This window comes from Bubalus kerabau, chromosome 4, assembly GCF_029407905.1.
Source record: "Bubalus kerabau isolate K-KA32 ecotype Philippines breed swamp buffalo chromosome 4, PCC_UOA_SB_1v2, whole genome shotgun sequence".
Taxonomy (NCBI): Eukaryota; Metazoa; Chordata; class Mammalia; order Artiodactyla; family Bovidae; genus Bubalus; species Bubalus kerabau.
The window spans coordinates 118570408-118595832 of NC_073627.1; the positions used below are offsets into that span (position 1 = coordinate 118570408).

The window sequence follows — 25425 nt, forward strand, 5'->3', positions numbered from 1 at the left end:
CTACTGTATTTACCCAAGGAGCATTCTTGACAGAAGCTCCATGAGATGAAAGCTCTAAGCTTCTTGGGATTTTAAGATTTTCTGATAAAGGATTAAGCAGCCCCTCCTGAATTCTACCCTTAGTCCTTTGGAATTTTAAAATTGGCCTGTAAATCCTTCTTAAAACACCCTTACAGACTGGGACTGGCAGCTGTGCCCTCTTCCTTATTGTTTTCTATTACTTCAGAGTTCAGGATCACTGAGATTAGAAGTTTTAGCTAGATTTCCTCATTTCCCACTTGTTTGCAGAGTCCAGGATCTCTTCTGTGTATATCTGGGCAGTTTCCACTTGAATCAGAAGTGGGAGACTCCAGACATTCATATTTAATGAAGATAAAAAACATTCAATTAAAGCATGAAGTCTCAGTGAGGAGATGACTCTTAAATGGCACAGAAATTTGGTTAATCATCCCTACTGGAAGGGTGGGACGATGTTTGAGAATGTGATGAAAAGATGGAAATAAAAATAAACCCTTTATCTGAAAAAAGTAAGCTGAGCCAATGACTTCTGTTTTTTTAAATTAAGAAGGCCTAACTTTGGAATTGTCCTAATTGGAAAATATCCTGATCATAGTCATTCTTTTACAGTAGAGCAGTGCTGTTCTAGCAGTGGAGAAATAGACCCTTAATATATTTGCCCAAAAGCAAGGAAATATAAGTGTTAAAGAATGGAATCTGAGAGCTGTAGTGATCTTAGACATGAACTAGCCTGAAGTCCAGTTTTATAGACAATGATACTGAGGCATAGTAAGTATATGCAATTTATTCAAGAAGACATTTTTGGTGACTGTAAGCCAAATCTAGAACCAAGCTCTCCTGCATTAGCTCATTGCATGATTTAATGTCCATTATGTGATCCATATTTCATGATCTACTGAAAGAATATGCTTGTTTGGGATTGTGTTTTTTTTAGAATGTACAGGGATTTATTTTTACAGCTATCCTAAACCTAATTGTTTTTAACTAAAGAAAGGGGTACATAAATGAGAAGACTAATCTGTTAAAGAAATGGTTAAGATAAGGGCAATTAAGCTATTTTCACACAGGAAGCTTAGCTGATAAGACATACAATCTTTTGTTTTAGAAATTCTGCTTTTAGTTTTGCAACACATGAATAAAGGCTATGTATTTATACTGTCTACTGAAGTCAGGAAACAAACTAAGTAGTGTTTTCTTTGCAAATGATAAACTGCTTAGGACTTGTTTCAAATTAATGATATAAGTAATCTAACAAGGTCTTTCATTGTACATTTATCAGAGCAAACAAAATGCAATGTGTTTTTATAAGCAGATAGCTATTCGATTTTTTTTTTTCTTTCCCACATTTGGATATAGATTGATATAGAATTACTTAGAATGCTGCATATAAATTAAACATTAAAAAGGAGATAGGGAGAGCCTAGGCTGCCCCATTATAATCTTTAGTTCTGCAGTCACTGCGTCAAGGACGCTCATCTCATATCACATGTCTTTCTTTTGAAAAGTGATCACCAAGGTTCAAGTAACATTGAAGCGCGGCCAGCAACTGCATAATTTATGGGTTTTTTGTGTGTTTTTTTTTTTGGTTTAGTGTTCTTATTTTAATGAAAAACCAGGAAAATGAAGATGTTTTAATACATGAACTCTCTTTTGTTCCTTCCCTCCTACCTTTACAGATCGGGGCCCTGAAGGATTACTACCACTTCTATCACAGCAGGACGATTAAAAGGTCAGTTCTCTCAAGCAGAGGAACCCACAGTTTCATTTCAATGGAACCAAAGGTAAGAAGAACCAGCTGGGTGGGGACCAAGAGATAGATCTTCTGCATTTTTCATTGGTAATCTCACACTAGGAGCTGGTAACTAGCACGAAGGCTTAAATTTCAAGAGTGATCATACTATCCAGTATCTTTGTTTCCTTTTCAGACCAAAAATAGGCGATGGTTTGATTTCTTATTGAAGTGCCTGTATCATCCTAGTTGTAGAACAGCCCAGGGCTATCAGAAGTAGGAGTTGTCATAGAGAAATGAAAAGGGTATATATGTGAGGGCAGATAGGGATGTATTCAGAAATAGTGAAGTGTTAAGGAGACCATACCTTCTGCGTATTTGCATACAAATCTGAAGTTCTATCTGAGCTCCATAGAGGGGTCTCTTCCAGAAGCTTCAGGTCACCGTGATCCTTGCAGTTTCAGTTGGCATTAATACAGCCAGTCCATTGGGAGCTCAAAGACCAGACCATGGCCTAGACCATGTCTGAGACAGGAGGAATTCTGAGCACAGAATAGATAGAAGCTGGCTACTTCTCTTGGGGGCTCATCAGAGATCTTTCTTACACGTTCTCTTGACCCCAATCCTTTTGGGCTGTACAGAAAGCATAATCCTGGGAGAAGCTAGGAGGACATCTGTTTCTATGTCTAGATTCACCCAGTCCATGTTGGTGGCAGTTCAGCTTTGAAATGAGAGATAGTAAGTGGTGGGGTTGTATTAGGGACAAACAGGCTCGTTAACTGGCACCTAAAGCTCTGGGGATGAGTTAACTGCCTGTCCTTACTAAGTTGGAGGAAGGGATTGTCTCTGACAGAGAACCACTTGGCCTCCCAGATATGGTAAGTAAGGATGAAGAGAGGACAGGGGTACCAACCTGGTCACCTGTGGGCTCATGTTTGTTGTTTACTTGTTAGGAAGCGTTGCTTTTTCCTCGTTATCATTAGGGTTTACTGTATGAGCTCATTTTCAAATAAATTGGTCAGCAAGTCCCTACCAGTGAGCATAACAATTTCACCTCGAGATTCCTCGAAAATTATATTCCTTATTAAAGCAACAAGGTCCCTATTTGAATTAATATGCAAATCAGGTTTGCAGTTTGGAGTCCTGCCCTCGGTTATGTGCCACAGTTTGCCTTGTTTAATTTTTTTCTGGAATATTATCACACAGTGTTCATGATTGTAAAATTATATCTTGGTGGTTAGAAAAAACGCTTTTGTCATAAGGCCCAATTTTCCATGGGTTAGAGGAACATCCCATGATACTTAATACTCTGGCAGCCTGTGGATTATATAAATATATATATTTCCCCTTCATCTCTATTCAGAATTAAATGTTACTGGAAAAGCAATCTGTTAGGACGTTCTTGAATTAGCAGAGTTTTTGAAGCGGAGTCACGTTTTTCATCTGTTAACTTTTCCAAAGCTTTCCTGAACTTCAGTAATTTAAATGATTTTAATTTCAGACCTCATGTGCATAGCCAATGTGAATTTGAAAATCCGAGTACTAATTGGTTTGGGAGGTTAGAACAGAAGAAAACATAGAGCTGTTTCAATCCTTAATGTTTTCTTGGGGACGCTGTCTCCCCTTCCTATCTCAATGTATCAGATTGCGCGTGCAGGACCCAACCGAGACCTCGGATGCTGGAACACACAGTGCTCGATGTGTTCATCCTTCCCCACCCAGCGCAGAGAAGCAGGGCTGGTTCATGCCAGCCTCAGGGTACACAACTCAGTTCCTCCTCCTCCTCAGCGCAAGGAACAGCCCAGGGTAGGACTGTACCTTCCTCCTCATTCTGACACGCCTGCCCTTCTTTCCCATCCAGCTGTTTATACAAGAGATGCCACAGCTCTACCAACTTTGCAGATGGAGGGCCCCAAATGGGCAATCGCCCACAGTTTTTTTCAGATATTTCTTAAAGTCCGATCATTCCTTCAACTGGTCATTTCTTGAGCCTCTGGGATATGCCAGCCCCTGTGTTAGGCTTTGAGGATTTGTGGGTAGGGTAGTCCTCTTAGCGAGCTTGCGGCAGCCTCCCACAGTAGCTTTCAGATATAGCTTTTTTTAATTACAAGATGTTACAGTGCTTCTCAGTGTTGGGGATGGAGGAGCGAAGGAGATGGGGTCTACTATATTCTTCTTCCTTCTCAGTTTCCTCCTCAAAAAGCTCAGGCCTGCGAGGTTAAGTTTCCTTTTTAATTAAAAAAAAAAACAAACAAAAAACAACTTTATTACAGAGAAGTTGCAAAAGCATTATGAAGAATTCCTATGTTTGCTTTCCAGATTCCCCAAATGTTAACACTTTTTACATTTTATCATGTTTACTTGATCTTTTTCTCTCTCTCCTCTCTATACACATGCAGTTCCAGGTATGTATATGTTTCTTTTTGAAAATATGGGTGCGAATTGCAGACACAATGCCCCTTTAAATACTTCACTGTGTATTTACTAAAACCATGGACATTTTTGACACATAACTGGATATACATTGGCTCACATTTTGGTAAAATCTGGATATTAACATCGATTCAGTATTACTATCTGATTTACAGATTTTATTCATATCTTGCCAGTTCTCTCTTTTCCGAGCCAGGAGCACATCAGTTGTCATGTTCCCCAAGCCCCCTCGGTATAAACACTGTCATACTTCATCTTCATCTTCTTTTTGTTTTCTTTTTCCTTCCTTTCCCTTCTCTTCCCCTCTCTTTTCTTTCACGATCTAGAACTTTTGCAGAGTACTGACCAATTATTTTGGCGAATCTCTCAAGTTGGGCTTGTCTGATTGTTTGAGATTAGATTCAGGCTTGGTAAGAACCTGATAAGTGCTGTGTTCTTCCCAGTGTATCAGATCAGAGGTACATGACATTGATGTGTTTCATTTTCCTTGATTTTAACTTCGGTTACTTGATGAAGGTGGTGTCTGCCAGTTTTTTTTTATTTTAAAAATAAAGTTTTCCTCCCACCTAATTAATAACTGTTTTGTGGGGAAAGACTTGGAGACTATGTAAATTTCTATTGGCTGACTTTATATTTTTTCACTCCCAGCAGACCTCATGGGGAGTATAAAGTGTCAGTGTGACTTGCTTTCTAGGCAGATCTCCTTTTCTTTAATCTTGGGTGTGTGTGCGGTGGGTGCTTTGTGTGCCAGAGTTGGAAGCACTTTTATGATTAGGGGATGGACCATGTGAAATGGCTTGGTGGAAAACATTGGTGATGCGTGAAGTTATTTTTGTTCATCATCGTCTCCAGAATAGGAAGACACACATGGGTGAATTGCAAGGAATACATACACTCAACAGATCCTAGCTTTTACTTGCTGGAGTAAATTGCATGGCTCCTTCTTCTCCCTGCTATCGTTTTTACTTAGAGGGTTCTAAAGAAGGATATGCAAAAGTAGCAATGTTGTAAGAATAACCCTCTTGGTGCTAAGAAAATGCTGTGGTCAGTTGGGGCACATGAGTGCAGAGAACAAGAATAGACTGGATTCCCATATGTTAACAGTATGTTATGAGTAGCTTTCAAATGACAGGGATCCACAGACTTCTAAGATAGCATCGCTATACAGTAATAACACAGTTCCCCGAAAAGTGTTGGTACAGTGTTACAGCAGTTGGAAGGGTGAGTCTTATAATGTTCTTGACTCACCAACTTTTCTCCAAGAGACCTAGGTTAAATTTGAGAAACAGCAGTCTTGAGTTAAGATTCCCAGAAGCCTCTCATTAATCTGCTTAGAAATCTTTGCCAGCCCTTTGGCATTTTGGTCAAAGAGGGCGTAATCTACAGGAGCTCTTGGGAATAAAAGTTCTTTACAGCTCTTTAGCTGCCCATGCAGATACAGGCGGGGGCAGAGGAGATACTTTTCTTTCATTCTTCTCCTCCTTCCCCAGAACAGAAAGTCAGAATCCTACATTTCCCATTAGAGCAGGCTTTTAAAAACAAAATTATAAACTGTTACTCAGTGAGCCCCCATGACCTCTCCATGTATAGTTAATATGCAAACACAACGACTGCCTTTGCCCATTAGATTTTATCTCGAAGATATTGGCCTTTCAATCTCTTATCTTTTCTAATCCCTTTTCTGTCTTCAGATATAAAGATCAATTTTTATCCAAATCTAGGACAGTATTACCTTCTGCTCTGGTCTCAGGGATGAGCAATTTATCCTCTTATTTTTTCCTAAAGTTCATCTTATCAACCCATGGTGTTGTATGGGTGTTGTATAGCTGTGTATCTCAAATACGGAAAAACTATTAACATTGTTTTATTTACTGTGCAGTCATAGACTCCTTGGAGAAGGCAATGGCAGCCCACTCCAGTACTCTTGTCTGGAAAATCCCATGGATGGAGGAGCCTGGTAGGCTGTAGTCCATGGGGTCACAAAGAGTCGGACATGACTGAACGACTTCACTTTCACTTTTCACTTTCATGCATTGGAGAAGGAAATGGCAACCCACTCCAGTGTTCTTGCCTGGAGAATCCCAGGGATGGGGCAGCCTGGTGGGCTGCCGTCTATGGGGTCGCACAGAGTTGGATACGACTGAAGCGACCTAGCAGCAGCAGCAGCAGCATAGGCTCCTTAGAGTAAGACTTCTCTCTTTCTTATTTAATAGCTGGCATACCCTCCATCATATTCCTGTGAGGATCATTTTCAAATCTGTTAAACATGCCCAATGACAGAAAGCTGAGTAATGGACAAGGCAAACATTTCTAAAATTGAAGAGATTTAACGTGTTGAGCTAAAATCTGCTTGCCTGTAACTTCTACCTGTAGGATCTACTTTTACCTAGATTTATACATAACAGCTCTTTATATAGTTGGAGTGCATCACTTAGTCATACAGAACTGCAATTGGTCCTCTGTCAGTGTGGCCCAGAATTAAGTTCAAAGCTTTAGTTTACAGAGAAATTGCTCATTTGTTATATTTACACATAAGCCATTTCCTCTGAAGGGAATTTTAGAGCAGGGCATTCAAACTTTGTACAATGAGCTAAAGGAGTGTAGGAAAAAGACAAGAAGGGAGAATGAAGTAATTAGAGATAGTTGGCAAGATCAGAAGAAATCAAACCTGTGAAGGAAGAAAGGTAAGTTCAAATTCCTTGCTAATCCCGGTTGGCACCTGTTGTATCCAGGATTTGATTTTCAGATGATAGGAATTTTTCTTTTTGCCTCAAGGGTGAAGACCACGTGATGTCCCAGTTCATCTCACTGCCCTCTTCCCCTCTTAGTGTCTATATGCTTGTTCTCTGGGTCTGTGTCTCTATTTCTGTTTTGCAGACAAGATCATGTATACCATTTTTCTAGATTCCACATATATGCATTAATATATGATATTTGTTTTGCTCTTTCTGACTTATTTCACTCTGTATGACAGTTTCTAGGTCCATCCACATCTTTGCAAATGATCCAGTTTTATTCCTTCTTATGGCTGAGTAATATTCCATTGTATGTGTGTGTGTGTGTATACACACACACTATTGATACCATGTATAAACTAGATAGCTAATGAAAACCTACTGTATAGCTCAGGGGGCTGTACACAGTGCTCTCTGGTGACCTAAATGGGAAGGAAATCCAGAAAAGAGGGGATGTATGTACACATGGCCTTCCCAGGTGGCACTAGAGGTAAAGAACCCATTTGCCAATGCAGGAGACATAAGAGATGCAGGTTTGATCCCTGGATTGGGAAGATCCCCTAGACGAGGGCATGGCAACCCCCTCCAGTATCCTTGCCTGGAGAATCCATGGATAGAGGAGCCTGGTGGTCTACAGTCCATGGGGTTGCAGAGTTGGATGCAGTTGAGCGACTTCGCACTTTTGCACATGTATACATGTAGCTGATGCACTTTGCTGTACAGCAGAAATGAATCCAACATTGTAAAGCAATCGTGCATGTGTATGTGCTATATTCCAATAAAAACTAATTTTAAAAAGGCCATGTGATGGAGTAAAGTGAGAGTACAGGAGTACTTTGTTGTACATAGTGGTCATGTTCCTGAAAAGTTGTATACATCTATTTATCAGGCAAACCCCATTTCCCATGGATTCACTTTATAATTTCAGAATCAGTTTATCTTCACTGTAGATTGATATATCACTGATCTATGGAGACAACCAGTGCATTAGTTTACTCTTTTCCTTAACTCTGAAGCAAACCATTTATAAGTTGTTGGCACACACCTGATCTGCCCAGGGGACCTTTGAAAGTAAAAAAACCTTATTCAGTTAGAAACAGATGCTCAGGAGTGTCTGCGCTCCATCTTGCCCTATTCCCAGGCATGAACCGCAGCTTTGCCTCTTCCACATTCCTTCTACCCTGAGTACAAGTGCTTCCTGTTCGGGCTGCTGCCCCACTTCCTCTCACCTCACGTGCCCTCATTGCAATTGGGGCTCCCCTGGACTGCTTTCTCTGGTAGGTTAGTGTTAGTTTTCTGCTCTCTGGTCTGAAATTGATGCTAACTTCATGATTTCACTTTGTTCTGTGAAGTGCAGTTTTATAACAACATTCCTGGGCTTGTGCTCAGTGACTGTGTGGGCAGATTCTGGGTATGTTCATTTGGACGAGAGGGGCTGTCTCCTTTGGGGCAGGAACCTGAGGCTGTGTGTTTTCAGCATGTGTCATAACCCTGATGACTGCACGCTTGCCTCACAGGATCTCACCAGTGAATGAAAGTAGTTACCAGGTATCTTGAGAATGCCTTGTGTTCTTCTGGAAGGAGTGTAGACTTGAGTCTGATGATAAGCAGAGAGGATGTGGATGTAGTGCTCAACAGGCATGTTGGGGGCTCTCTTGTTCTGGATGACCTCCTTTAACCACCTTTCACCAGTTATGAAATGTGACTGCTATAGCAAGGTCCTGGCTTCAACTTTTGATAGCATTTCTGTGCCTTTGCAAATCCCATTAGACTGTGTAGACTCCTGGGAGAAGCATTTCAGCTGTAAGTTTGCAACCTGTGATGCAGGTATAATGGCAGGATGGCTGGGAGTGTAGCAGAGACAGAGGAGTGTGTGGGTACAGATGCCACTAAGTCCTCCACCTTCCCTTCTTTTCTGTCTTGTTTTCACATCTCCTAGATGTCAAAATGATCAGAAACCAGAGAGTCAGATTGTACACTGCTAGGTTCTCTGATGGGAAAGTTTGGGTCATGACCCAAATCCCTTATAGACAGGAGTGAATTCAAAAAGTAGTTTTTTAAGCTACTTTGGAAAAGTTGCCAAATCTTTATTAGAGAGCACTTGGCAGCATTTCATTTCCAAAGTTATAAACTCACATGCCCACAGTGGATTGGAGATAAGAAAAAAGTATGATGGGCCAGATGGAAAATCAGTGGGCATAGGACAGAGGGGAGAGCCCCTGCCATGCGTGCGGGAGTAGCCACTGCCCAGCAGCATCGTGTTGGCGAGCTGGCCTGGGTTTGCCACTTCAGAACCGGCAAGTCTGGACTTTCACAGGACATTTCTCAATTTGAAATGTTGGCCAATGATTTAAAAGTTTAAACATATGCATGGGGCCAACAAAAAAGCATCCGAAGGGCACCCCAGGTTGTCATCCCTGAGATGGGCAAGGTGGGAAAGCAGGCACCTTCATAATTTGGCCTCGGTCTTATCCTGACCTGAACGCTGGTTTCATTGTGTCAGTCACACTCCTCTGGGTGGATCAAGCATGATTTTTCTCTATGTCTTAGTCTCCAAACCAAAATATGAAGATTTTTAAGGATAAATAATAAGCTCAGGGCTCTTGAGTTTTGAGGAAGGGGCTGCTGCAGGTGAGGACACAGTGGTGGTGGTGTGGGGAATGTTCATCCCAGCTCTTCTTATGTTTTTGACCAGTTTTCCACTGACAACAGTCTCAACAGGAAATGAAACCTGGAAGAAACAGGATAAGTTGAAGAAAAGAACAAACAACAAATAAAGTAATGACCATGTAAAAAGAGGAAGAGGAATTAGATAGGACAGGCGTAGGGTAGATTATGGAGAAGGCAATGGCACCCCACTCCAGTACTCTTGCCTGGAAAATCCCATGGACGGAGGAGCCTGGTAGGCTGCAGTCCATGGGGTCGCTAAGAGTTGGACACAACTGAGCGACTTCACTTTCCCTTTTCACTTTCATGCATTGGAGAAGGAAATGGCAACCCGCTCCAGTGTTCTTGCCTGGAGAATCCCAGGGACGGGGGAGCCTGGTGGGCTGCCGTCTATGGGGTCACACGGAGTCAGACACAACTGAAGCAACTTAGCAGCAGCAGGGTAGATTATGGATTTTTGCCGCTTCAGTCACTTGAAGGAAATGTCAAATGTAAAATCTTTATTACTTTCTTATTTTATGTAGAATTTCTAAGGTATCAGCTTCTACAACAGGGGGTGATGAAATGAAAATGGAATGAAAACAACATTCTGAATTTCTAGATAGATCTGTTCTTAGTTCAGGTTGCTTAGGACAAGATATCATAGACAAGGTAGCTTGTAAACAACAGAAGTTTATTTCTTCTTGTCTTAGAGGCTGGGAAGTTCAAGGTGATGAACTTGATCAAGTTCAAGATCAAGGTGCTGGCAGATTTCGTGTCTGGCGAGAGCCCACTTCCTGATTCATAGACAGTCATCCTCTTACTGTAATATCACCTGGCAGAAGAGGCAAGGGAGCACTCTGAGATCTCTTTTATAACAGCACTAATCCCATTTATAGGAGCTCCACCCTCATGACCTAATTACCTTCCAAAGGCCAGACCTCTAGATGGCATCACGTTGAGTATTAGGTTTCAACATATGAATTTTGCAGAAACACAAACATTTGGTCTGTAACATGTCTTAAGAAGGGAACTTTAGAGCCACAGATTCTGTTGAACTCTTGGGCAAGTTAGGATATAATAAGTAAGCAATAAGCGAAAACAGCAAAAAAACAACAAAAGCCAGCAACAACAACAAAGCTCAAAGCTGTTTTATTTGTCTGACTTTGAAGAGAAACGTACTGATTTATGTCTTTATTTTAATGAATGTGAGAGTAAATAAGAGATCCAACTAAAACATCACCATTGAAAAGGCATGATTTGTTAAAAAGCGCTTGTGAATTTTGTTTCTGTGCTCAATTCTACCAAATGTCAATCAATTCTATGACATAAAAAAGAGACAATATGGTACAGCATAAAGAACCTTTGGATCCTTATTCTTGCTCTGATCTCTGGGGAGTGAGCCCTTAGTTTCCTCTGAGCATTGATTCTCCCCTCATTTGAAGACTCATCATTGTTCATGCATGTACTCAGGGAAATATTGATGTATAGTACAGTATAACAATTTGTACATATAAGAAAAGATCAAAAGCATAGGTTAAATTCTTATAATAAAATAGTAAGTTCTCCATTAAAATGGTGTTATAAATCTATACATACTGGTAAGGAAAAATCTTGAAAATAATATGTAAAGTAAAAAAAAAAACAACAACAATGGTATAGAAGGGCCTATCCTGTTTACGTTTTATATTTAAAAACAAACAAATAAAAAGACCTGTGTATATGTGTGTGTAGTTATATGCAGTATAGGTTTGGAAGGAAATACAAACACATAAAAATAACTCTTAATAATTACCTTTCCACACTGTATGACTTTTAAAAAACTGTTTCTGCTGACCCTGTCTTTGTTGATATCAACAATGCTTTGATATTTCATGTCTGGTGAGTTAATTTCTTTTCTCATCTGCCTGTATCTTTCACTTGATATGGGGATTGATCATTTGCTCCTTCTTGAAAAACAACTCTTTCTGGGTGGTTCTCCACCACCTCACCTATAAATTTTAGGGAGCTCAGGGCTCAGCTTTATGCTGGTGTCCTTGCTTCTGATTTACATCTCCTTCTCTCACCTCCCTGACATCTCCAATTAGATATCTAGTAAGCATCAAAACCATTATATGACATATACAATACTTTAAATTTCCATCCATCACCGTGGCACTTTTCCTTTCAAGTAAATGGCACCGTAATTTATCTAGATATCCTAGCCAAAAATAGAGCAATCTATTCTTGATTCTCTCCCTTTTCCTCATTTCCCCTCTTGGAACCAGTAAGAGATCCTGCTGGCTCCACCACTGAAATTTTTCTTGAAGCTGTGAATCTGGGCTCTCCTCTCCTGCACTGCCACCAGCCTGGTTAGCCCACCCTTGTCCTTGACTTGGACCACAGCAATTGCTTCCACTTCCACTCTTGTTCTTCTGCAGTCTTTCTCCACAGAGAGTAAACTTCTTAAACTGTACAGAGATCAAGTCTTGTAAAGACTTTCCATGGACTTTGGAGTAAAATCCTTTTTCTTAATGACCTTTCAGGGCCATCATGATCTGGCCTCTTCCTACCTCCATGAGCTAGGCTTTGAAATGCCTCTTTCTCGTTTATCACTTGCAGTCACATTGACCTCTTTCTATAAACACCAAACTCTTTCCCTTTGGCTGGAACAAATTTCCTTTGGTCTTTGCATAAAGGTTTCTTCTCACCATTCACATATCAAAGCAAATGTCACCTATTTTGAAGGACCTTCAGGAGTCATCCTTGCTAATATACATCCTTAAGCTCATCTGCCCATCTCCTGTCTAGCTTTACATATTAATTTCCTCTTTGATACCTATCTGAATTTGAAACCATATTGTTTCTTTATTTGATTATTGTGGGTGTTCCCTTCCAGGATAAGACTCAGTAAGAGTAGGAGCACCATCTAATTAACTGTAGTATACCCTTGACCTGGAGTCATATCTGGCACATAAGGACCATCAATAGGAGAATAAATGAATGAATAAATGATATTTACAAATTAACTTTTATAGGAAAATAAATGATGGAGGAAATAATAAACATAGGGGCTATAACTGTCTCTCAATTTGCTTAGAAATCATCATTTTATGGTGACATACACAGTACTATCTCATTTTGGGGCAGCCAGTTGGAGAGACTGTTTCATAAAATGAAAGAAGTATTGAATCGAGTTGGGATATTTGGATTCTGGTCTTAGCAATTCTCCTAGCTCAACTTGCTATTAGCAGGTCACTCCTCACTGGGCTTGTTTCATTTGTAAAATCATGGAGCAGGTGATCTATTTTCTGACTTTCATTCTGAGCCATTAATTACCATCTTGAACCAATGTCACTTGTGATTTTGCTGTTGGTCCACTGCTGCTGCTGCTGCTAAGTCGCTTCAGTCATGTCCGACTCTGTGCGACCCCATAGATGGCAGCCCACCAGGCTCCCCCATCCCTGGGATTCTCCAGGCAAGAACACTGGAGTGGGTTGCCATTTCCTTCTCCAATGTTGGTCCACACTGCCCATCAAATGTTCCCTTTTCATATTCCTGTTCTAATGTCTTTCCAAACTTCCTCCTTCTCTTTCTCCCAGTACTTAGAATATTTCTTAGCACATTCAGCTCTCCCCCTGGACCCTGTTCTACCCGAAAGAGTGAATTTTGCAATTAGACTTGAGAATAATCTGGTTAGTCTTGAGACAGATACAGACCTTACCTATTCAGCAATGCGTATGATAAATGAGGAACAGGTAACATTGCTTCTTTGTTTTCACAGTACCTGTCTCTCACTGATACAAAAGTATGATAAAAAGAATGGTAGTTATTATTACTGATGCTCATGAATTCCAAAAGTCAGTTTTGTATAGCAAGACATAGTTAACACAAGTTCTTCTAAGGAATTTAATATTTTATGTGGTTTTTAGAGAAATAATACCTTCTGAACAGACAACAACAAGGGAACAAATTTTTAAAAGCTTGCCTTGGAAATTAGAAATATATTGGGAGGGTAGTGAGAATGGTAGGTAGGAAGTAGAAATAGAAGAGGCCAAAAATAAAATCAGATTGAATAAGGGTGGGCACAATTCATGGAAACTGTTGGTGGGATGTAGATTCTTCTTTAATCTGTTGACAAGGCTAAACAAGTGTTTTCAGGTTTGAGTTTTCAAGCCTAGGCAGTGATGCCACACCCCAGAAATAAAAAGGGCAAAAGGCGAGCAGAGTGAGCAGATGAAGGGCAGGACTGTGTCTTAGTGCAAATTTACTTGGCCCCAGATCAAGCTGTCAGCCTTTGCTCTAGAAAGAATGTTCCAGTAATGTCCCTGAATATATGGACAAGCTTTGCAGACTTACTCTTTGGACCAGCAGGAAGCCCCTTTTCAGATCCATCTATTCACGAGAAAATATAAGAAAGATGGAGACTCCATGGAGACTTGGGGGAAAAAATGGGGCCATTACCCAATACAGGGAAAACTGGATTCTCCCAGAAATGAGATAGCATGCGAGGACTATCTGGAGTTCAGCCCTTCTTTCATTTACTTTCTCCAGGTATAATTTTGAGAGCTTATCTTGTGCAAAATACTGGGCTAGACACCAGAGCTTTTTCCCTGTGGGGCTTACCCATGGAGCTTACCACCTAGTAAACCTAAAGTCCAGGCTGGAAGCCAGAAAACCTAGTTCTTAGCATTAGTTCCTATCCTCAAATACAATTCCAACAACACTGGAAAACTGAGACTTTTGAAGCATCAATTAATACTTTTTGGGTTTTGGTTTTGGTTGTTTTGGCCACACTATGTGGCATGTCGGGTCCTAGTTCCATGCGGGACCCTTGTTACCTGACCAGGGTTCACACCTGTGCCCCCCTACATTGGAAGCACAATGCCTTCACCACTGGACCACCAGGGAAGTTCCCCTTAATAAAGTTTTAAAAGCTTTTCACGAACACTTTCAAGTTTTTATTTATATTTAGGCTTCCAAGTAACAGAATATATTCTTAATACCAGCATGTCCCAAATATTGTATGGGCCATACTTCTATTAAAATAATATGTTTTCACCTGAAATGGAAAGTTAACTGAGCGTTCTCTGTTATTGTTTTGTATGTCTGACAATGCTAATTTATAGGCAAATTGTTTTGAGACTATAGTTATGAAAAAGCATACTGATACTGAGACATTAGTACATGTAACTACCGTAAGGCACAGCTAGGGGTAAAAATGGATCAAAACCACCTTCTACCATGACCACAGTAAATCAGGAGATTTCCCATGTTTCCTATGTCATGAAGTGTTCGTTACCATTATATAAGAACCTGCTTAGAGTAACCATTATTTATTTACCATATATGTATGTTGGGACATTTAGATTGATTCCCTAGCTTATAGTAATGCCATTAAAGTTCCCCTGTCCCCACCCATGATAATTGCTTCTTTGTTGTTTGGTAGAAAATCTCTTTCAGCCCCTAGTAAAACATTTTACAAACTGTTCTTCTTGATTCCAAGAGACAAAGCCAATTTTCTCTGTGGCTGAGCTCTGTATACCTGACTCTGTGTGTGTGGGGGGGTGGGGGTCGGGGGGGGGGTCACTACAGCTAACCTGAAAGCAGCCACAACAAGGGCATTTGAAATGAAAGCATCTATTTATCAGCCTTCTGATCAGCTGTGCAGATTTGTAGGTATTGTAGATTTTAAAGCAGTGTCATTGTAACGGTGCCCCTTCACAAGAGAAAGTTCCAACTCCTTAGACATGAGTTCTAACCAGTAGTTGTTATTAACTGATAGGAACAGGTTCGGAGAAGGCAGTGGCACCCCACTCCAGTGCTCTTGCCTGGAAAATCCCATGGATGGAGGAGCCTTGTGGGCTGCAGTCCATGGGGTGGCTAAGAGTCGGACACAACTGAGCGACTTCACTTTCACTTTTTACTTTCATGCATTGGAGAAGGAAATGGCAACCCACTCCAGTGTTCTTGCCTGGAGAATCCCAGGGATGGCAGAGCCTGGTGGGCTGCCGTCTATGGGGTCACACAGAGTCGGACACGACTGAAGCGACTTAGCAGCAGCAGCAGCAGTAGCAGCAGGAACAGGTTGGAAGTCCAGCCTGGAACAGAACCTGAGACTGCTAAATTACCCCCTGAGAGGGCAAAGGCTCCCGTGTGGCTCTAAAGGAAGATAACAAGATGAATCATTAGTACAGAGAGCTGGACTTTTCCAATTCCTTGACTCGCCAGCTCCACCTTTGAGGGGCATTGCGATTATCTCACTGGGAATAAAATTTAGAGTGTTTCTCCCTTTTGCATCAGTTCTAGCATCCTGCATATGACTTAATAACAGTGGTAGGGAAATTAGGAAGCCATTCTTTAAGAGTCAGTTTTCTCTTATCAGAAGTGTAAGTAGAGCCCATGTTTAGCCTTATGTGTCTAATTCAAATTTATAGTTGAGCAAACTGTGAAGTGACAAGCACAGCTCTCTGCATTTGTGGCATAATTTACAAGTTTTGAATCTGATATGTTACATGACTAGAAAGAATAGTCATGGGGAAAATGGTACCTAACAGCTTTTTAAGCTTGGATATGTTTTTATTAAATCCTTTAAAATCTTCACTGTGTTATGTATATATTTTAATTCTTTATAGTTGGTTTTCCCCATTTCATTATGATTTTCAGATATACAGCAAAATTAAAGAATTTAAAGTGATCACCATTATACTTGCTGTCTAGAGTCCATCTTTAGCATTTACATGCTTTTTTAATCTCCTATCTATGTACCTATCCATCTTTACTCATCTATTAGTCCATTTAATTTGCATATCTATGCACCTGTCTGTGATCATTTATCCATTTATCCGTCTGGTTTTTGATGTATTTAAAAATAAATTGCAAGCATCAGTCTATTCCCTTTCAAGTACTTCAGCATGCATGCCATTAATATATTTGCTTTCTGGTTGTTTTTTTTTTTTAATGTAAACTTCATATACAGTGAAACTCACAAATGTTAAATGTATAGTCTTGGAGATCTGACAAATGCATACATATGTGCAGCCTAAAACCCTTTCAGGATATAGATTGTTCCCATCACCCCCCAAGCCTCTTCCCCAGTCACTAGTCTCCCTCCCGAAGAAAATCACTGTTTAATTTTTTCCTACTGTAAATTGATTTTTTTAAATTAAGGTCTAATTTACAGAGTAAAATTTGTCCTTTTTAGTGTATAGTTCTGTTAATTTTGATAAATGTAGACAGCTGTGTAACCACCGCCACAATATATAGATCAGTCCCATCACCACTGGAAATTCTTCTGCATCGTTTGTAGTCATCCCCCTTCCTCCACACCCAGCTTCTGGCAACCACTGATCTGTTTTCCATCCCTATAGTTTGTAGCCTTTTGAGTCTGGATTCTTTCACCTAGTATAATGCATTTGAGATTTCATGCACAAGGTTGTATGTGTATCAGTGGTTTGTTCCTTTTTATTGCTGAAAGAAAAGTGTTAGTCACTCAGTCATGTCCAACTCTTTGGGATCCCACGGACTGTAGCCCACCAGGCTCCTCTGTCCATGTAGTTCTCAAAGCAAGAATACCGGAATGTGTTGCCATTTCCTTCCCAAGGGGATATTCGCAATGCTGGGCTCAAACCCAGGTCTCCTACATTGCAAGCAAATTCTTTACCATCTGAGCCACCAGGGAAGCTCTTTTATTGTTGAGTAGTGTTCTGTTGTGTGGCTAGACCACAGTTTATCCATTCACTTGTTGAAGGACATTTGGATCATATCAGATTTTGGCAAATATGTATAAAGCTGCTATACACCAAGTGTAATAGATTTTTAATTCTGCTATGAGGTGGATTTGCCCTACTCAGGTTTTGGTGTTTATTTGTAAATCCCCAGTCCTCTATCAGACATGGGACAAATGCATAGTCAGGAGTTGGTAGAGGTGTGAATTATATGATCTGGAAAAAAAGTGTTTAGTTATTTCACTCATATGAAATTTGCAGCTTGTAAATCCAAGATGTCAGTATGTGTTACATGACATTTTTCATTTTGACTTTGGAAGCCTGAAAAAAATATCATTAACTGTTTGAATTTCATAGTTTGAAGTGTCTGTCTTACGGGTGATTTTTTTCAATTGGGTTTGGAGCATTTTTCTCTCCTTGGCAGGACAAATATTTTGATTTTCTAGTCTCATTTCAGAAGCAAGTATGTATAATTCACCCTGATGTACTGAGTACCAAGGGCAAAGATTTGATGGTAAAGGAGCAAGAAAAGTGAGATTGGGAAGAAAGGATATGGGAGAGGGGAGGGCTCCACAGAGCAGTAAGAACCACCAATAAATATTTCACTGGGTTGCTATGTGGCAGCGGTTACACCAGGTCAAGTTGCCTAACAGTAAGTCTGCTTGATGCCGGTTTTTAGTGAGCTGAGCGACTGATGAAGGGATGAATTTCACCAGAAGATTGTGCTTTTGTTTTGGTCAGACATCAGTGCCAAATGTGAGAAGCTGCCAGGTGCCTACTGGGATGAAACCTGCTTGTCTCTTCTTGCTTCTTGCATTTTCTGTGAAAGCAGAAACAATTTGGTCGTTTTACTTACATGCGTGTGTGTGTGCATTCATAATAGAGTTGGAAATAGCAAAACAAAGAGCTTGCTTTGTTCATTTGCTCAATATTCACTAGAAACGTATTAGGCAGCTATCAAATCCCCACACTTTTGAAATTTTAAGTCAGAATAACCAGACCTTAGTAAAAGAAAAAAGATTTCTATGTAGTTTTGTCATTATTGTAAGAATTAAAGCAGAAGTGAAATTAGGCTTATTTGCCTCAGTAAAATCCTGTGGGGATGATAAGCTTCCCTCTTTTCTCTGAGCTAAGAATCAAGAAGGAAACAGTGATACAGAAAACTTTGGACTTAGCATTGCACCAAAAGGTGCTAAACGGATAAACTTCAAATAGGAATAAAAGGACAGGAAGCCATCTGAATTAATAATTAATAAGATTAATAATTGGTAATTGTGTGACTAAACAGTACATGGAAACAGAGAAAACCAAGTGATTTTGAACATACTTGGAATTTTGTTTCTAGAAACAGGCATGTTCACCCCCCCACCACCCTGCCACCTGCCGCCTGTGTAGTTTGTCCATGATTTCTGAGACTGTCATCAGGGAAGCATTTTTTCTTTGTAGGTATATTATCGTTAAGATTAAGTTCATCAGTCATTTTAACACTCAAGGAACATCAATAATCTGTCTTTGTGTCTGTAGACCTGGATGCAGCTTATGAATTTACAAGTGTACAAGTTGGCTAATGATCCTCCCGGGAGGGAGAGGAAGCACATCCTTGTCTAGCTCCCTCTCCTTCTTCTCCTGCTCAAGAAAGCTGATGTCTCACCAGGAAGACTCTGTGGTACTTTATCCTTATTATAATGATAGCTGTGTTACAAAGGTATTGAGTTACAGTGCCATGGCTTCTTTCAAGATCAAATTTATTCATAATTGCAGCTGTTAACAATGGCAATTTGTTACACTTAAAATGCTTGGCTCTCCAAACATCACTATTAAGGCGAGTGAAGAGGGAGTTTGGCTGCCTGGATCAAGTGGATTTAGACCTGAGGAAAACCAAAGGGAAATAAACACATACATATCCCATGGAAGCCTCCAACCACTCAAGTCAGCCGACAGACAGGAGCGTGGCCTGAAAAACTGCCTTACTCTTTCGCTGTAGGGCTTTCTCAACAGGAGACCAAGTCTGTGCAGCGCTTGCCAGCGAGAAAGGAAAATGATAAAAACGCGTGCTAAGACCTTCCTTACTAGTAGTGGCCTACAGGCCTCTGTAACGCTGTCTGTTGACATTCTATCCAAACTATGAAACATCTTTCTTTTCTTGAATACACATCTTTCTCAAAAACGGTTTTGGAAATGTTTTCTGATTGACACTAAATATTGACTGCATCCTAATAAAAACTCCATTTGTGTGGATCACAGTCATTCAAAATAGATACTTTGAAAGAAAAATTAGCATTCATCAAGCCCCTACTATATGCTGAATCCCTGTGCTATGCAATTCATGAATGTTATCATTTAATGTTTTAGACAAACTTTGGAAGAAGGGGCATTTCTTTCCAGGAGAAAGACTCAGAGAGGTTAGGTGGTTTTGTCAAAGCATGGGCTGTTTTCACTCCACCATGCTTACTCCTGCCTTTGACAAAGATAAAAAGCAGGAGGGTAAGAAATAGCAGTTAAGAAAGTTTAACATTACTTAGGCTGAAAAATCAGCTTCCCTTCTCCCAGCTCTTTAAATCCCTTCTCACCAACACTCTAGTCATTTCTAATGATTTAAATAATTTTAAATAGCTTAAAACACTTGAACTTCAGTTTTAAACAGTTAACTTCCAGTTAATCCAGTTACACTTAACTGAAGTCGGGAAACTACTGTTATGTCTAAAAGTAAGAAAAAAAATCATCATCGTAAATCCTGATAGCCTGCTTATTATGTGTCAGGCTCTGTAGTAGTAGTTCTATATTAATATATCCTAACTTGGTGCTTTGCAACTTTTTTTTCTTGTTATTGTCCTCCTCAAGGGTGAAATTCAATTAACCTTATTAATTTGAAGTTGAATTAACTTCAATTTTACTATAATGAAAAACATTAAATAAGTTTTTTTTAAACATTAAATAAGTAAGGAATAAGTTTTTGTCAGGCAGAATTGAGCTGAAAGCACCACAAACCATTCTAATGTCTAAGATCTTTTCACCCTCCAATGATAGTCCTCTTGGTGAGAATACGTATACTAACTCAAATCATTTGATGCTAACCCTAAGAGTGAGGTCAGCCCTAAGAGTGAGATCCTGTGATTAGTCTACCCACTTTACAGATGAGAAAACAAAGACCTTGAGAGGTTAAGTAAATTGTTTAAGTAGCTAAAGTTTCCAGGCTGTACCATCTTAACCGTTTTGTGCTGCATTGCTTCTGACTCTTTAGTCATTCATACCAGTGGATGCCTTTCTATAAATACATTTTACACTGTCTCAAACAGTAATCTTTGTTAGCAACGTGGTTGAGTCTGTCTGAGTCTGTCCTGTTTGTTACCTCCTAATTAACATACATTTGAGTTCTGGCCTTGGCATACTTTGTAAGTCTCAGCCTGAGCCCTTTACTCTGTCCCCTGTCTCAACACTTTACTATTTTATCAACTTTAATCCTTTAGATAACCTACTACTGAACTCAGCAAGCAATCCATATATTCCAAAGTGCGTGCATGTCCTGAGTCACTTCCCAGATAATCTCCCATGGCAGCATAAATTCTGGGTGGGTGTTCAACATCTCATCACACTTTTGAAAATCTATTAATATCATTTAAATGTTTCTTTGAAATAATTCTAGATTCATGGACAAAACAGTGAGTCAGATGTACCACCTTCTGTGAAACCTAAGAGATTAATAGAATGATTTGTATGTAACTTAAGGTGCAAACTAGACAGAAATATTGAAATGATAGCTGGAAGGCACTGCTGCCTGAAGATCAATTAGAGACGAAGATAAAATATTTTGGAACCTGGGCAGGATTATAAAACAGATGCAGTTTTTCCTTGGTGACTTGCCTCTCACTGAAGTCTTCTCTCTCCCCTGTATCTTTACATTTTTTGTTCTCAGCATCCTCAATATTCTCTTCCTCAGCAGTTCTGAGACCGACTCTCAAAGCCTTTAATTCACAACAAGTTATAAAAGACTAATAATTGCTTCAAGTATTATTCCTTCCCAGAGGATTTGCAATTTGGCAGAAATTGAAGCTTAGACGTTAAGGGTGACAATTTCAATTCAGGGTGAGGAAATTCACAGGAGGGCTTTACTGATGCGCTCCTGGAAGCCTCCCCAGATGGCTGTAGACTGCAGACTCACCCATAGGCCTGTTTCTCAGGCTCCAAATTGAGTTGAGTGTTGGTTTCATGCGATTTCCTATGTATCCACCTTTTCCAAGATGTGAACTCCGTGCTAAGTGAAGCCCACCGTTCTCCTGGCTATTGTGTCTTGTTATGAAACCATGTCTTGACTCGGTCCTGGGAGAAGGCTATGGGCCCAGTGATGAGTGAGATGGATTCGGCTCTTGGCTCCTCCCGGTGGCCGTGTGGGTGGTCTTGCTTGCCTTAGTTTCTCCATCTGTTTTAGTGGAAAGGATCTTAACATTGTAGGAGATCCCAGAACGGAATGTGCTGTGTAAACACAAGGCAATGTTGTTACAATAAATAGCAAATTAGTGACTCTAGCTTAAATTTCCTACACTTGAGGACTTGTGGGTGGACCAAAGAATCAGAAATTGTGACTAGGAAAAAAAAATTTCCTTCCTCCTATTTTCTGACAAAAACAGAATTTGAGGATTTTGGCTACCATCTGTTGAGAGACTCAATTCTGCCTCTCCCAGTGGAAGGCTGGAAGGGGGGCTGCAGTGGAGTCTGCTGCTGCTAAGTCGCCTCAGTCGTGTCTGACTCTGTGCGACCCCATAGACGGCAGCCCACCAGGCTCCCCCGTCCCTGGGATTCTCCAGGCAAGAACACTGGAGTGGGTTGCCATTTCCTTCTCCAATGCATGAAAGTTAAAAGTCAAAGTGAAGTCGCTTAGTCGTGTCCAACTCTTTGCAACCCCATGGACTGCAGCCTACCAGGCTCCTCCGTCCATGGGATTTTCCAGGCAAGAGTACTGGAGTGGGTTGCCACTGCCTTCTCCAGCAGTGGAGTCTAGCATTCTCTTAATGAGCTGGCTTGTTGCGATCTGCCTCAAGTGTTCTAACCTGTGTCTCTAGCTTTTCAGTTTTCTAATTTTTACAAATCTCATTTTTTTTTTAATTTAAAATATCCTGTTGAAATATGTTGCTGTATTAAGATTGACATTTCCTGTTAGGCGCAAAGAGATGAGAATGTCTCGGTTGTGATAGTCTAGCTTCCTTATGGAGACAATCACGCAGGTATAGAAAGTGGTGCTTGCTGGTGGTTGAATGGCATTATTGTTTTAGGTGATTCTGTTCTGAGAGATTCTGTGTCCATTTCACATCCCTCCCCCACCCCTCCAAGGATCCATAAGTGGGCAAACAGATCATCCTTTCTCACCTGAGAGTGATAGTTTAAGAAACAGAGAAAAGGACTGCAGCTTTCTGCCCTGAATCCAGATCTTGAGATTTGTCCCATGCAGTGTGCCTTCATTTACTGGGGGTAATGATATCTGTCTTGTCTATCTAACTAGTCGTCTTTAAGCTCCAATGACATTTGAAGATGCTTTGTAAACTTGAAAAGATCTGTAAAAGTGACACATTAGCCATAGCAAGTGTAAGATTGAAATTGGGGTAAAACTAGCTAACTATTTATGATGCCTGGGTGAGAACGGTCCCTGAGTTTATTGGGCCAAGAATAAACTCAGCCTTTGACCCAGTTCAGGCTCAACCATGGTCAGGACTTGACTTTTTGAGCTCCTGTCCCAGTTGGAATAGAGTGGAGTTCAAAAGTGGAGAATGAAGCAAGTTTATTAGGACATTCTGTGTATTCCACAGTGATTTGTCCAACCTGACTGTAAACAGCAGCTGGAAGACATTCTGCTGAGTCCCCATGTGTATCCATGGATTGTGCAGCTTGGAGTTCAGGGGAAAGGCTTGAACTGTAGAGGCTTAAAAAAAGCCAAAAAACTGTGTGCAGGAACAAGGCCACTACCTTTGCGAGATTGATGAACTTAGAGATTCATGAACTTAAAACACTTTGGGACTCAGTTTATTCTATGTGGCAGGGTTGTTTTAGAGATTAATTGAGATAATGCACATGGAATTTTCTTTCCATGGAAGGCTGGGCCCTTGATTTGAAGTCAGAAAAAACATTTCTGTTTTTATTCTTCATTGACAGTGAATATTTGGGCAAATGATTTTTAGCTCTATGAGCAAAGGTTTCCTTCTCTATGAAATGGAAATTATGATAAGAACTCATGTAAAGGTTACAGAGGTTGATTTATGCAGAAGACATGTTATAAAATTGAACACATTGTATTCATTCGTTTATTCATTCAGTCAACACTACACATCTACTTTGAATTTCTGCCCATAAAGCGTTAGCAATCTAGAGGCAGACAGACGAGAAACTGACAATCACAGCACAATGGAAGTGTGCCCGTGGTGGAAGTGTGCCCGTGGTGGAAGTGTGCCCCTGACATGGAGGACACATTGAGGAAAAAAGTGTAATCATTTGAGGAATCTGCAATATCTTCCCAGAGGAGTGGTGACCCATAAACCAAACTTTATGGAATAGAAGTTGGACTGCAGGCAAGAAAACTGACATGGGACAAGAGTTTCTAAAGGAGAAGACTGGCGAGGCTTTCTGGCCTGTGACAGGAAATGATGGTACATTCATTTTGGCTGGAGCTTAGGGGTGTATGTGGGCCAGGAGGCAGGTAAGACGGGAGGTACAGAGGAAGAGTCTGATAAGGAGGAACCCTAGGAACCGGGTCCTGATGTACTGCCTATGTCGTACCCAAGCATGTAGGCGTCCGCTTGCATATGTTGGAGTGTCATGTCCTACATGTGAGACTACAAAATAGCATGTACTTATTAAAAGAGGATGCTGCCCAGCTACCGTGAGCTGCACATGCAGTCTGATACTCCTCATCACTCCTTCCAAGATGAGAGAAGGATTTTCACTAACACAGTGAGCTTCTTACCTAAGCAGTCCACCACATCCCAGGGTGGCTGGGCTTGGGGCCAACTCTGAGGCTTTGGCAAAAGTAGAGATATTTGCCAGGTTAAGCTTAAGAAACCTTCTGAGGGTCAACTCACATTGGTCTCATCTGCAACAATAAACATTCAAGTTGAAAAAGCATTTACTGGGCACTACCGTGTACACGGCTCAACACTGTGCTAGGTGCAAAGGAGAAATAAAGACAAGTAATGACAGTAGCCGCCTCTCATCAAGGCCTCGGTGTGGCTTTGGCATGGTTGTATGTACTCTACTTGGGTTAACTCCTTTAAACACTCCTCTGAGATGGTGGTGTAATCCCTTTTCCTCATAGCTCAGAATGAGCAGTGTTGCATATACACCTAGTCTGTAGAGGAGCTGGGCTCTCAGACTCAGGTGCTCAGGACCAAGAATCCATGCTCCAGAGCCTGCTTGTGGCATGTGATGGAGACAGATGTATACATGACTAAATGAATGGAAGATGGAGACTTGAGAGTAAAGGAAATTGTAGGAAATAATGTAGACTAGAATTAGGTTCCATTTTCAACTGGGAAATGAAAATAAAATGTTTATTACAGGATATTAAATAAAACATTAAAAAAATCTTTCTTTTGCTTACATTTCTTGAATCATAAGTCAGAAGAATCAATCAGGGCAGATGTCAGATTTTAACAGGCTTATGAATTGAAGGAGAAATGAAAGAATGGGGAGGAATATTAGTTTGAAAGAACCAAAGATAAGGGAAACTCAACAGGCTAGACTTTGGAAGGAGTGAGAAGTCTGAGAAAGCTCTGTGGGCAGCTAATCATTGAAAGGAAGTGGGGGTGGGGGAAGCAAAGCCATAGAGAGAAACTGTCACAGAAAAAACTAATTTGTAATATTCAGGGAAGGCAAGGCATGTGATCATGGGGAAACAGCATGATTAAGGAGAGAGCAAAAGGATATTTGAAATACTAAAGATGCAAATTCGATCTTGTTGGTCTAAAGTTGAGTTTATTCGTTTTATTTTTCACAAGTTTGCCTTTGTTTATTACTCCCCCAAATCATGTGCATGAAAGAGAGGAAGGACAGTGAGCATCGGGCATCCTCAGGACTCCCGCCATGCTGTTTGCTTATATCTAACAGCTGTTTGCCAAGTGCATACTAGCACCTCAGATCTCCGCAAGGTTCCATGATGAATTCTAATCTTCCAGAA

At 40.5% G+C, this 25425-nt stretch overlaps 1 protein-coding gene across 5 annotated transcripts in view; it reads left to right on the top strand.

Moving 5' to 3' along the window:
* PCSK5 (proprotein convertase subtilisin/kexin type 5) overlaps positions 1–25425 on the top strand; it is a 521444-nt gene that overhangs the window by 43626 nt on the left and 452393 nt on the right. For all 5 annotated transcript variants that reach the window (XM_055578327.1, XM_055578328.1, XM_055578329.1 and 2 more), the window contains exon 2: positions 1695–1799. In XM_055578327.1, the coding sequence (XP_055434302.1) occupies positions 1695–1799 (105 nt within the window). The remainder of the gene's footprint in view (positions 1–1694; positions 1800–25425) is intronic.